This window comes from Pristiophorus japonicus, chromosome 4 (assembly GCF_044704955.1).
Source record: "Pristiophorus japonicus isolate sPriJap1 chromosome 4, sPriJap1.hap1, whole genome shotgun sequence".
NCBI classification, from domain to species: Eukaryota; Metazoa; Chordata; class Chondrichthyes; family Pristiophoridae; genus Pristiophorus; species Pristiophorus japonicus.
Window position 1 is genome coordinate 244,057,823 of NC_091980.1, and position 14,697 is coordinate 244,072,519.

The 14,697-nt window shown below is 42.8% G+C and overlaps 1 protein-coding gene across 3 annotated transcripts in view; it reads left to right on the top strand.

Annotated features, from left to right (window-relative positions):
- Positions 1 to 14,697, top strand: part of map4k5 (mitogen-activated protein kinase kinase kinase kinase 5) — a 285,168-nt gene that overhangs the window by 205,923 nt on the left and 64,548 nt on the right. For all 3 annotated transcript variants that reach the window (XM_070879237.1, XM_070879238.1, XM_070879239.1), the window contains 2 exons: positions 8,205 to 8,266; positions 13,681 to 13,722. In XM_070879237.1, the coding sequence (XP_070735338.1) occupies positions 8,205 to 8,266; positions 13,681 to 13,722 (104 nt within the window). The remainder of the gene's footprint in view (positions 1 to 8,204; positions 8,267 to 13,680; positions 13,723 to 14,697) is intronic.

Sequence of the window (14,697 nt, forward strand, 5' to 3'; positions counted from 1 at the left end):
AAGTCTTCCTTGATTCCAAAAAACTGCCTATAATGATGATGATTCCTAACTCTAAACATGTAACGGTAGCATTGTTCATGGAATGCTGGAGTCCATCATTAAGGAAGTAGTAACAACATTTAGAAAATTATAATGCAGTCAAGCAGAGTCAGCATGGTTTTATGAAAGGGAAATCATGTTTGACAAATTTGCTGCCGTTCTTTTGAGGATGTAACGAGCAGAGTGGATAAAGGGGAATCAGTTGATATGCATTTGGATTTTCAGAAAGCATTCAATAAGGTGCCACACAAAAGATTATTGCACAAGATAAGAGCTCACAGGGTTGGGGAGTCATACATTAGCATGGATAGAGGATTGGCTAGCTAACAGAAAACAGAGTCGGGATAAATGGGTCATTTTCAGATTGGCAAACTGTAACTAGTGATGTGCTACAGGGATCAGTGCTGGGGCCTCAACTATTTACAATTAATATTAATGACTTGGATGAAGGGACCGAGTGTAACGTAGCCAAATTTTCTGATATAAAGATGGGTAGGTAAGCAAGTTGTGAGGAGCACGCAAAGAATCTACAAAGGGCTATAGATAGGCTCAGTGAGTGGGCAGAAATTTGGCAGATGGACTATAATGTGGGAAAATGTGAGGTTATCCACTTTGGTAGGAAAAATAAAAAAAGCAAATTATTATTTAAATGGGGAGCGATTACAAAATGCTGTAGTACTAAGGGATCTGGGGGTTCTTGTACATGAAACACACAAAGTTAGCAAGCAGGTACAGCAAGTAATCAGGAAGGCAAATGAAATGTTGCCCTTTATTGCCAAGGGGGTGGAGTATAAAAGTCGAGAAATCCAGCTCCAACTGTACAGGGCGTTGGTAAGACCACTGTGTACAGTTTTGGTCTCTGTTGCGCCGAATTTGCTCGATGTTCGAAAGATCGAACAAATAGGTTTGCAATTTTCCTTTTAGGGTTCCCACAGTAAGTTTAACCTGAACAAAAGACTATGGGCCCAAGTTTCCACATGATTTGCGCCTGATTTTTAGGAGCAACTGGTGGAGAACGGACTATCTTAGAAATCGCAATTCTCCACATTTTTTTTTCTGCAGTTCTAGTCAGGTAGAACAGTTCTACTTTGGAACAGAATTTTTTCTTCAAAAGGGGGCGTGTCCGGTCACTGACGCCTGATTTGAAAGTTTCCACAGTGAAAACGTACTCCAAACTAAAGTAGAATGGAGCCAGTGAAGATTTTTGTAGAACTGAAAAAACCTGTTCTACACATTAAAAAAATCAGGCGCAGGTTACATTTGGGGGGGGAGGGGGAGGGGGAGGGGGGGGGAAGGGAACTCATTAAATTCGACAATAAATCCTTATTTATACTTCTACAAATATTATACAAATAAATCCAACCTGAATAAACATTTATAAGCCAAGAAAAGATTAAATAAACCATCTTCCTACCTGTGTGAAAGTGCTTCAGCCAGGGAGAATTCTGCAGCCGTTCGTGCCGCTGAGCGGGGGGGGGAGGGGAGGGGGGGAGAGAAAGCCGTTGGTGCCGCTGAGAGGGAGAGGGTGTCGGGTCGGGTCTGGTCGGCGGAGGGGGGGGGAGGCGGGTGTCGGGTCTGGTCCGGAGGCAGGGGGGGAGCGGGTGTTGGGTCTGGTCCGGAGGCAGGGGGGAAGAGCGGGTGTTGGGTCTGGTCCGGAGGCAGGGGGTGGAGCGGGTGTCGGGTCTGGTCCGGAGGCAGGGGGGAGCGGGTGTCAGGGCGGTGGGGGGGGGGGGGGGGGGAGCAGGAGCTGGCCGTGGGAGGAGCCTTATTCACGCAGCCCCAGTGAGGCCATTCAGCCAGGGCTAGGGGCTGCGTGCTTCGGGCCCCTCCCACACAGTTCGCCGCCTGGAGCGACTGCACTTGCGTGCCCACTGTAGCGCGCAGAGTGTGCAGAGGTCCCGGCACTGTTTTCAGCGCAGGGACCTGGCTCCGCCCCCCCACAGCTCGTGCTGGCTGCGCCGAGGGCCAGAGGACCTGCAAGTAGGTGGAGAATACCGAGGATTTTTTTAGGCACGAAAAACGGGCGCCCAGCTCGGAGGGGCGCCCGTTTTTTTTCTTGTGGAAACTTGGGCCCTATGACACTAGATTCACAAGCCAACTTATCTGTAATAAATGCTTTAACAAGCACTGCTCATTAGTTACTGCAGAATATAGGACTCACAACCGATATGGATTATAGAATATAGGACTCGCAACCTACATAGATATTGCCCGATTCAGTCCGCAGTCATCAGTCTCCGTCCGACTTCAGCTTAGGGATTCTACCCCAGGTTTCTGCTGTCGAGTGTTGCTCCTCGGTTCTTGCTAACGTCCTCCAAATTTTGTGCCTAGTTATACCCTTTCTTCTCTGTTAAACACTTGTCGGTTTCGACAGATTCTGCTGACATTTCAACTTTGTACATATACATTCCTTCTGTTATCGTAATCCTGTCTTGCCTCCATGAGTTATTACTAATGTCGGTGCCTTCGTTACTGGTGTGTGTGCCCCATATCTTGATCAGTTAGGTCTTTTTCATCCCTTCCCACCCCTGCTGTTCCTACAGTGTGTTTCTGCTAAGGTAAACTTCCCCTCCCATTTGGTCACATCTGTTATTCCTGCAACTGACCTTTTGTTCGTTCAGTAGTGTTTGTAGGGACCCTGTTAACTGACATCCATTATTCACACACTATCTCTTACACATGGTGACTCCTTTGAATTTAGCTTTACTATTCTGCAGCTTTTATCCTTATCTCCTTCACCCCGAGGTCAGTGCTTGCTGTTTTCAGTGCAAGAGACACTGAGTCTACCGGTTTAACCTCCAGCCTGAGCTTAATTCTTATTAATTGTGAATTCTTTGATATTTGCACAGTCTCCTTATTTAGGGAAGGATATACTTGCATTGGAGGCAGTTCAGAGAAGGTTTGCGAGGTTGATTCCTGAGATGAAGGGATTATTATTTGAAAGAAGGTTGGGCCTTTTCTCATTGGCGTTTAGAAGAATGAGAGGTGATCTTATTGAAACATATAAGATTCTGAGGGGGCTTGACAGGGTAGATGCAGAGAGGATGTTTCCCCTCATGGGGGAATCTAGAACTCGGGGGCATCGTTTCAGAATAAGGGGTGGCCCATTTAAAACAGAAATGAGGGGAATTTCTTCTGAGGGTCGTGAATCTTTTGAATTTTCTATCCCAGAGAGCTGTGGAGGCTGGGTCGTTGAATATATTTAAGGTGGAGATAGATAGATTTTTGAATGATAAGGGAATCTAGGGTTTTGGGGAGTGGGCAGGGAAATGGAGTTGAGGCCAGGATCAGCCATGATCTTATTGAATGGCGGAGCAGGCTCGAGGGACCAAATGGCCTGCTGCTCCTATTTCTTATGTTCTTATGATATGTTAGTGGAGTAATTGTCACAAATAGTACAATAACTTGATTTTGGAATTACAGCATTAAACTGGATTCACATTGGTGGGACAGTTTATTATTGTAGTATTTTAGCCTTAGCTGCATTTAGTTTAATATAACCTGAGTTCAGCATTCTTTTGAGATTTAAATCAAGTAGTTTTTTTCAGTTTGTATAAAGTAAGTTAAGGGCTGGCAATCCTATAATCTGTGCTGTAGGAGTGATCACCCCGACAAATCAAAGTTGAATCCCCCTCTGCAGTATACTGGTTCTGTGACTCTCTCGTGCCAGTTGCAGCATTTAGGTTATGGTTTCTGTAACTCCTTTGCAGTCGTCGTTTGCTCCTGGTTCACCAGTTTTGGCTTGTTCTATTATTTAACTGTTGCTCTATATTTTCTGCACTTCAAAAACTTGTATTAATAAGCCGCCACAACAACTGATAAATTTCTGTCTGAACTCAATGCTCTTGATTTGTAGTTTATGCACAAACTTCTTTACCTGTCTTACTTTTCAGCCTTAGTGTTAGTCCAGTCTTTTTCTGAAAAAATGAGTTAAAGCTGCCTCACTCTACCTGAGGATTGAAGCGAGCCAGAAGAACATGGTTTATCTTGTATCCCTATTTCAAAATTCGGGCTTTGCTTTATAATCGCTATCAAAATCACAATTCTTTGATATGTTACTGTTGAGTTTCATAGCACCAAAAATCTGGATCCATGCTGACCGTATAATACATTCAAACAAGTGTTGAATGACTCCATTCTGCAGATTTGTCAATCTTGAGGGCTCTTGAAGCACAGAAGACCAACTCAAGGTGGTCCCTAACTACCACTGGTGTTTCCTTATAAGGAAGTGCCTCTAGCTTTAATGGTTGTAAACTATTGAAAGGTTGTTTAGTTTGATTTACTGTCCATGTCTTTCAGGCTTAGGTCATCTGGCTTTTCAGCATTAACATTTCAAACCATAGAAACTGCCTTTTTAGAATGCCCAAATGGAGTTTTAACTGTGTTCTACCTGGTTTGGATTTTCTTGCTGTCTTTGTAAGAAAACCAATCAACCACTGTGATTAGAGAATGTATTGAGTAGGTTTCCATAAAACAGTTGATGTATAACATGAATTACATGAATTTTGGCAAAATTCCTTAAATTATTTTTAATTACTAACAACAACTTTTATTTATATAGCGCCTTGGAAAAAGCTTACACTCTAAGATCACTTAAAAACTTTAAGATCACTTATAAAGTTGTAAATTTACATAACTTACAAAAAACTTTCAATTTGAAAACCGTTACAACAGTAACATCAACAACAGCAGCAAAGAAAGGCTGCATCCACCTCTCATCCACATCTCGGTGAATGTGCACTTCTTCATGGGGTGGGGTCAGGTGTTAATGTGGAAGGCCTGGCTTGGGTCTCTTCAGAGGCTGATGCAGGGATTGCAGTGGGTGTGGCAGTTGATTCTGTCAATGGCGCATGGCCTGGGTGTGTTCCCTTATTGCAGCAGCTACCTCTCACATGCCCTCCCCGATGGCCTGTGCTGTCGTTCCCACTGCCTCTGACATTCCTTCCCTGATGGCTTGTGCCATCGTTCCCACTGTCTCTGACATTCCCTCCCTCAGGGACATTATTCCCTCACTGATGTTCCTGGAAATCGTTTCCATTTCCTGTGCCATTACTGTTATTTCTCCTGAGAGTCCCGTTACCTCATCACCCACCCCACCGATGGTGTGTATGAGTGATCGGGTAAGGTCAATGCTCTCCGCACCCAGTGCCATCATCTGAACCACATCTGTTGCGTCCTGCATCTCAGGAGAGCGTGGTTGATTTCTCCTCCCCATCACCTGGAGTCTGCCTCGTGGCCTCTCCCCAGTGGGAGGCCCAGGCTGGAACAGTGGGGCCCTGGGTATTCCATGCTGCATCCCACCGTCACTGGGAAACTCAAGCTGGCACCGTGGAGCTCTGGGTGTTCCATGCTGCATCCCACCACCACTGGGACCCGCAACCTCGGACTGTGGGCCCCTGGGTGTTCCATGCTGCATTCCACCACCACTGGGACCCGCAACCTCGGAACTTGGGAAACCATGGAATGTCACATCAGAACTTAAACCACTATACGTGGACAGGGACAGGCTGAAACCTAAGAAGTCGCACCAGAACTCGTGGAAGTGTTTGGCAATGCGAAGTCCGTTAACGTGGCATCAACCATATTCATTTCAACATTGTCCCCGTCATACATCTCCATGCCCACCCCCTCCACCAAGTTGGTCTGCAGGGTTACGCTTGTACACGTCTGAATCATCTTCTGGATCTTCAGGATTGGCATCAGGTTCTGCAAAATATAACCGAACAGTCAAATGGTTAGCAGCACAGGAGGGGGCAGGATAGGTGGCATGAGCAGGCTCTCACGTAGCAGGTCAGTCAGCAGGTTGATTTGAAGAGCCACGATGAATTTTCAGGACTTCCCTCTCCCTCGCGTGTGGGCCCAGCTTGTGCAGTACTGATTGTTTTTCTCCAGGTAGGACCCATCAAAGCAGCGAACCTCTTTTCCAAGGGTGCAGGTTTGGCGGGCCTCCTCCTGTTTGCGTTCTTTCCCTTTTGTTGTGGGCCAATTTCTTCTGCAAAGATGAAAATGCAACTTTTTAGAGACTGTGTCTTTCTTCTGGGTGGGACATATATAGCTGGTCACATTTAGAATTGCATTGAATAAATGAAGATATTACTTACACTAACTACTTGATGTTCTGCAACTTGGTTCCAGTGTTTTTTCATTTCTTTGGGTGGCACTTTTGTGCAACCTCTGTTGCTGGTATCCAGCTCCTGCTATCTGTTCTCAATGACATTAACTAGTATCTCTACTTCGTCATGCAAGAAATTCTTCGTTCTTGGTGCATGTTGTTGCATTGATGTATTGAATTGCCTGATTGTTTTCAAAACATACAATCCTTATTTTGCATGCAGCAATGATTTTCATATGCAGCACTCCTTCTGGAACTTTAGGAGTAACACAGAACACTTACTGATTCCAGCAGCTGATTTATACCACAGCACTCCTTTAGGCACCAAAAATCAATCAGCTTCCTTTCCCTTTGGCAATCGGCTATTTTTAATGTTATTCGCTACTGCACATGCGCAAAGGCTCCAATGCGCAGCGCTGCCGACACACTTCCACATGCGGGGCCCTAGCTCCGTCCGTCCCCCCTGCTGGCACTCTTTTACGCACAGAGTCCGAGCTCCGCCCCACAATGGAATCTCCACGCTCCAGAAGAGTCGACAGAGCGGCCAGAATCCGGGGATATCTCTTTGGCGCCATTTTGAGCCCAGGAAGTCGAGAAACAGGAGGACCAAATTTGGGTCCTTAGGGAAGGAGTTCCAGAGCTTGGGGCTCAGGCAGCTGAAGGCACGTCTACTGATGGTTGAGCAGTTAAAATGAGGGCTGTTCAAGAGGCCAGAAGTTGAGGAGCGCAGACGTCTTGTGGGATTGTGAGGTTGAAAAAGATGACAGGGATAGGGAAGGGCAAGTCCATGGAGTGATTTGTAAACAAGGTTGAGAATTTTGAAATTGAGGTGTTGTTTAACTGGGAGCCAATGTCGGTCAGAAAGCACAGGAGTGATCACGGGTGATTTTGACTTGGTGCGGGTTAGTACACGGCTGCTGAGTTTTGGATCTTACGTGGTGCGGAATGTGGAAGGCCAGCCAAGAGTGAGTTGGATTAGTCAAGTCTAGAGGTAATAAAGACATGAATGAGGATTTCAGCAGCAGGAGAGCTGAGACAGGGCGGAGGTGGAAAAAGGCAGTTTTAGTTATGCTGCGGATATGTGGCTGAAAACTCATTTTAGGGTCAAATATGACACCTAGGTTGTGAACAGTCTTGTTCACCCTCCGATTGATGCTAGGGAGAGGGATGGAACGCAGTTTATGGCAGGGACCAAAGATAATTTCTTCGGTCTTCCCAATATTTAATTGGAGAAAATTTCTGCTCATCCAGTACTGGATGTTGAACAAACAATCTGACCATTTAGATACCAAGCAGGAGTCGACAGAAGTGGTGGAGAGGTAGAGCTGGGGGTTCGTCTGCGTTCATGTGGAAACTGACTCTGTTTTCGGATGATGTTGCCAAGGGGCAGCATATAGATGAGAAATAAGAGGGGACCAAGGACAGATCCTTGGGGAACACCAGGCGTAACGATGCGGGAGTGGGAAGAGAAGCCATTGCTCGAGATTTTCTGGCTACAATTAGATAAGAATGGGACCAGGCGAGTGCAGCCCCACCTAGCTGGACATTGGTGGAGAGGCGTTGGAGGATGGAGTGGTCAATTGTGTCAGGCTACAGACAGCTCCAGAAGGACAAGGAGGGATAGTTTACCTTTGTCACAGTCACAATGGATGTCATTTGTTTAGGTTTAATTGACTGTTAGGCTTGGAAACCAATTACCTGCTGCTTCATTGTTTAAGTGGGTTCTCTTGAATTTTATTATTTTATCAGTTCTTGGTTCATATGCTATGATGACTGATCATTATATATATTTAAAATAGACCAGATGAAGCAACTCATTTCGGTGGTGATTGTGATTGCTGTCATTGGTGGTTTAATGTCATGAACCTATACTGTTGACAACAGGAGAATGTGGTCGACTTAAATCAATTTGCATAAAAAAGAAATAAACAGTAAACATGCACTGTGATTTTCTCGGGAAGTTTTCTTTGAGATTGCTGATGCTGTTTAAAAAAAAAATATATATATATATATATATAGTGTTTAAGAAAATTATGTTCAATATATTACACAGGAAGTAACCAAAGAAACAGAGTTTGGTGGTTCATGGAGCCCATTTGCAGATGGAGGAAACAAGTAAGTAATAAATAAATCACAAGTATGTGGATGACTCAAACATCCTTATTTTGGGAAGATGAATACATTTATAAGATAGTATTTACATGCTGTGTTTGAACATTAGGATGCAAATTTTCCATAGGATTTTTCAGGTAATGACTACTTTACCGTAGACTATAAGATCAGGCACTGAGCAGAGACAAGGCACAATGCAGTGTGAACAGCTCTGATGTGGAGAACGGTGGCAAACTCTGCAGTGGTCTGTTCTGGAGCTTCATGTGCTATACAAGAAGGTTTATTTTTAAAGTTGTTGATGGCAAGCTGTATGGCCGATAAATTTTAATGTGGATGATTGTAAAAATGCATATTGAAACAAGAAACATGACACTTTTGTGATAAAGTCCACGAGCAAATGTAGAAAATAATGTGGGTGGGATTAGTTACACTCAATCAACGTGAAGCTGTTCTCAATTAGGGTAGTCTGGCACGAGGGTTTCTCTCAATGGCATTTGATTACAGATAGACAAGTTACTCTCAACATTACTTATTCATTGGTACGGCCACTTTTGAAGTTCAGGCCCAGCACTTTAAGTTGCACTCACAGTGGAAGGATGGTTTCTGTAAGCAGACCCAGTTTCTTACAAATCAGGACTTGCAACCTCAATGTGCCATGAATGGGATGGCATGCCACAGGACTAACAATTATCTCTTCATCATCATAGGCAGTCCCTCGAAATCGAGGAAGACTTGCTTCCACTCTAAAAGTGAGTTCTTAGGTGACTGGTTTGCCGTAAGCTCCTTTTTAATTATCCCTTAAATAACACACTAGAGGACATATGGGATGCCCATTATGTTCTCATCCATTTTGAAAGACAGTAATTACAGTAAGACTGTTAAATTGATCAGATTTATTTACAAATACGATAATTACCGAGATGCAGTAGGGTACAGTGAGAACTGATGCAACTTAAAAAAAACAATGGTTGAACTAAGTTCACAAAACATTAAAATATCTTCCAAAATACACATTTTACACTGTTACATAATCTTCATGACTTCATTTGTAGACTTCCCAATTTGATGACACCATGAAGATGAGGCCATGTTTTCTCTTCACACAAAATCCAAGCGTCAATTCCAGGAAACCAACTGAACAAATACTTTGGTTCTGTCTTCACTTAGGAAGACACAAATAACCTTCCGGAAATACTAGGGAACCGAGGGTCTAGCGAGAAGGAGGAACTGAAGGAAAGCCTTATTAGTCAGGAAACTGTGTTGGGGAAATTGATGGGATTGAAGGCTGATAAATTCCCAGGGCCTGATAGTCTGCATCCCAGAGCACTTAAGTGACCCTAGAAATAGTGGATGCATTGGTGGTCATTTTCCAACATGCTATACACTCTGGATCAGTTCCTATGGATTGGAGGCTAGCTAATGTAACCCCACTTTTTAAAAAAGGAGGGAGAGAGAAAACAGGGAATTATAGACCAGTTAGCCTGACATCGGTAGTGGGGAAAATGTTGGAATCAATTATTAAAGATGTAATAGCAGTGCATTTGGAAAGCAGTGACAGGATCGGTCCAAGTCAGCATGGATTTATGAAAGGGGAATCGTGCTTGACAACTCTTCGAGAATTTTTTGAGGATGTAACTAGAAGAGTGGACAAGTGGATGTGGTGTATTAGGACTTTCAAAAGGCTTTTGACAAGGTCCCACACAAGAGGTTAGTGTGCAAAATTAAAGCACATGGTATTGGGGGTAATGTATTGACGTGGAAGAGAACTGGTTGGCAGACAGGAGGTAAAGAGTAGGAATAGACGGGGCCTTTTCAGAATGGCAGGCAGTGACTAGTGTGGTACCACAAGGTTCAGTGCTGAGACCCCAGCTATTTACAATATACATTAATGATTTGGACAAAGGAATTGAATGTAATATCTCCAAGTTTGCAGATGGCACTAAGCTGGGTGGCAGTGTGAGCTGTGAAGAGGATGCTAAGAGGCTGCAGGGTGATTTGGACAGGTTAGGTGAGTGGGCAAATGCATGGCAGATGCAGTGTAATGTAGATAAATGTAAGGTTATCCACTTTGGTGACAAAAACAGGAAGGCAGAATATTATCTGAATGGTGACAGATTAGGAAAAGGGAGGTGCAATGAGACCTGGGTGTCATGGTACAGAAGTAATTGAAAAGTTGGCATGCAGGTACAGCAGGCGGTGAAGAAGGAAAATGGCATGTTGGCCTTCATAGTGAGAGGATTTGAGTACAGGAGCAGGGAGGCCTTACTGCAGTTGTACATGGCCTTAGTGAGGCCACACCTTGAATATTGTGTACTGTTTTGTACAGATTCGTCTAATCTGAGGAAGGACATTCTTGCTATTGAGGGAGTGCAGCGAAGGTTCACCAGACTAATTCCCGGGATGGCAGGACTGACATGAAGAAAGACTGGATCGATTAGGCTTATATTCACTGGCATTTAGAAGAATGAGAGGGGATCTCATAGAAACATAAAATTCTGACGGGATTGGACAGGTTAGATGCAGGAAGAATGTTCCCGATGTTGGGGAAGTCCAGAACCAGGGGTCACCGTCTTAAGGGTAAGGGGTAAGCCATTTAGGACTGAGATGAGGAGAAACTTCTTCACTCAGAGAATTGTGAACCTGTGGAATTCTCTACCACAAAGTTGTTGAGGCCAGTTCGGTAGATATATTCAAAAGGGAGCTAGATGTGCCCCTTACAGCTAAAGTGGTATGGAGAGAAAGCAGGAATGGGGTACTGAAGTTGCATGATCAGCTATGATCATATTGAATGGTGGTGCAAGCTCGAAGGGCCGAATGGCCTACTCCTGCACCTATTTTCTATGTTTCTATGAACTTGTACTTGACACAAGTTAAGTTGCTGTAGCAGATCCTTTAAGCCAAAATAAGCCTTTGAAATAAGTATTAATTTTGAGGCATTAATCATCATCCTCTCCAGATGTCCTTGATGGGTTGGCCATGTTAAACACATTTGTTTAACCTACCCCAGTCTGCAAACAATACATTAATATTGTGAGGAAATAATGGCCCAATCTTCAATAAACTTAACTTAATTTACTTCTAGATAGAGAGCAAAACGAGCCAAGATGATTTTCATTAAAACTGTGGTTATATCAAGACCGTTTCATGTATTGACTGCTACCTTGGTTAGAGAGACCAAGAAAGTATTTTCCCAATAACAGATATCTGAAATTCATATTTACTCTTAAGAAATGAGGAATTTCCTGTGTTTGAACCCTGGTCTGTGCTACACCAGTTGATCTCCAGTGGTGATTGATCTTTGTATGAAGTAGAACTTTATTATATTAGTCCTAAATTTGTCTTTTGCTAGTTATGAACGTGCCCTTCTTGTCCTGATAAATTTGAAGTTATTCTGGATTTACAATAACTACTTGCATTTATATAGCACTTCAGATGATATTGCCAAGGGACAACATGTAGATGAGGAGCGGGTAGCCCCTTAGTCTTGAAGTGAAAATGAGGACATTACAGGGGTAACGAGCAGGATGGGAGAGAGTAAAAAAAAACTTGCATTTATGTAATGCCTTTCACGATCTCGGGATGTTCAAAAGCACTTTACAGCTAATTAATTAGTTTTGAAGTGTAGTCACTGTTGTAATGTTGGGAAATGCGATAGCCATTTTGCACACATCCATCAAGCAGCAATAAAATAATGACCAGATAATTGTTTTAGTGCTGTCGGTTGAGAGATACCTAGGACACCAGGTGAACGTACCTGTTCTTCTTAGTGCCATGGGATCTTTTACGTCCACCTGAGGGGGCAGACAGGGCCTCGGTTAAACTTCTCATCTGCAAGGTGGCACAGGATTCAAGGTTGTCCCCAAGTTTTGTATCTTCTAAGAACTTGACCACTTGCATTAGAGCTTAATGACAGTAAGGAATCCTTATACTGATCTTTGGGGTTCGCCACTCAGCACTTCTTCTCACTCCTGTAACCAGTACGTGTTACTTTCTAGCTATATAATAACTGGGACATGCTGATAATGTAATAAACTGCTTTAATTGGTTATTTTAAAATATTTTAGTATGTAAAAGAATGCTTCTAATATGCTTAATGCTGTAACCTGAAGTTATGTAATATTAAATGTAGAGGATGCCTAACCGCAAGTTAAAATGCTCGTTTGCTGCCTTTTGCTGTTGTTTTAATATACCATCAGCGATAGTACACAGTTACATTTCAAGCGTGGCAATCTGTTTCTGACACTTTTTAGGCATGAAGCACATCTTGTACATCTTACTCTACATACTCTCTCCCTCTTTTCTATTCTGATTCCAAAGGAGCCTTCTTAAATGTGTTGAGGAAGAATTGCAACAACGGTAACTCAATAGTTTATTCAGTGGCTCCCATGTCTCTGTCTACTGTAACGCTTGTGTTTTGTGGTAGATGCAGTGGTGGTTTTAGAGGTCGGTCAGGTGGACATTTTCTATCCTCAACAAGGGTTCATCCCAATTGGTCATTGTGGCTGCAATTGTTTCTTCTCCCCTTCCAGGTGACACCTACCCAAAATTATCCATCTAAAACCGTCCTCTAGGTAGATGTGATTTGTGCTGTAATTTTGTACCAAAGAAGTGTTTTCTTTTAACTTTTTAAATAAGAGCTACTTGCATATATATTGTATGGTGCTGGCAAAACTGGTGCATTATGTATGGTCAACATATTACCATGTCCTCCTTCAACCCTCCCACACCCATTAAGAAATGTAGTAATCAAAAGAACGCCACTAAAAATACTGGAGAAGGCAGCATAAGTTATACTAAGTGGTAGAATGCAAGATTGTGGTTTCACTTTTCTGTTTGTGATCTCAGTTGAACAGTCTCAGAGAGTGGCAATGAGAAGGTAAATTAATGTAAGACATGCTCAAGGCAAGATAGACTGTCATTGGCAGAAGCTTCAGGAACAGCCTGCCTACCACCTCTTTCATAAATGGCAGAAGGAGGGGGAAAAAGGGGAAGAAATGTGCTGACATTTTTAATTTCCAGATTAGCAGATAGGTTCTACACATTTGTGGATTATGGTATAATTAAAATATAGATTCATACTCATCATCGAGCAACGCTGCAAGTTGACTTCCCAATTTTAGTGTTGGTGAGAAGTATGCTGTGGCTTCATCTGAGAGCCATATCTCCTGTGTTCAAGCACTCTGAAATCTTTCCAAACAATTTAGATGAAAGTTTTCTAAGGCAGGTCTTAGTTTCCATTAAACGTCATATTTTCAGTCAATTATTATTCAATATATTTGCACTTTGATTCTTTTTGCATGTGAATATCGTGGGAGTGTGCATGCTTTAGTAACTTCAAAGCATCTGTTCTCCATTAATCTAGCTCCAAGGAGTGTATTTTTTGTAAATTAATATGGGTTACGAATTCACTTTTTTAGGGGACACATAGCACACCTGGAAGAGGACTTTGACCATGAACTGTAAGTCCTTTTGTTATGCAGTTTGTTATATAAAATTTGTTAAATTTATGCAAATTATAACTAGCAGCATAATTTTAATACTAAAATATTTCCTCTGAACAATAAAACTTTTTACTGTTGCAAATATAATGAAGTGATTTGAATTATTAAGTATCAGCGTATTATAAATTTGTGGGGAATGGCAAACTTGTCCTTATGAAGGCTTCATGTTGTCAGAGATTGCATTACTTTGACTCCAAATAAGGCTGAAGATTATAACAAGGTTTTGAGTACTGTGGAAAATGTAAAGAATGCAACCACAGTATCAGTACTTTGTTGTTCTTCAGTGTAGTGACATAGTATTCTTGATGCTAGCTTATCCGCTGTAAACATAAGAACATAAGAAATAGGAACAGGAGTAGGCCATACAGCCCCTCGAGCCTGCTCCACCATTCAATAAGATCATGGCTGATCTGATCATGGACTCAGCTCCAATTCCCCACTCGTTCCCCATAACCCCTTATCGTTTAAGAAACTGTCTATTTCTGTCTTAAATTTATTCAATGTCCCAGCTTCCACAGCTTTCTGAGGCAGCGAATTCCACAGATTTACAACCCTCAAGAAATTTCTCCTCATCTCTGTTTTAAATGGGCGGCCTCTTATTCTAAGATTAGGCCCTCTAGTTCTAGTCTTCCCCCATCAGTGGAAACATCCTCTCTGCATCTACCTTGTCATACATTTCGATAAGATCACCCCTCATTCTTCTGAATTCCAATGAGTAGTGGCCCAACCTACTCAACCTTTCCTCTTAAGTCAACCCCCTCATCTCCAGAATCAACCTAGTGAATCTTCTCTGAACTGCCTTCAAAGCAAGTATATCCTTTTGTAAATATGGAAACCAAAACTGCACGCTGTATAACTGTAGCAAGACTTCCTTGCTTTTATACTCCATCCCCTTCGCAATAAAGGCCAAGATACCATTGGCCTTCCTGATCA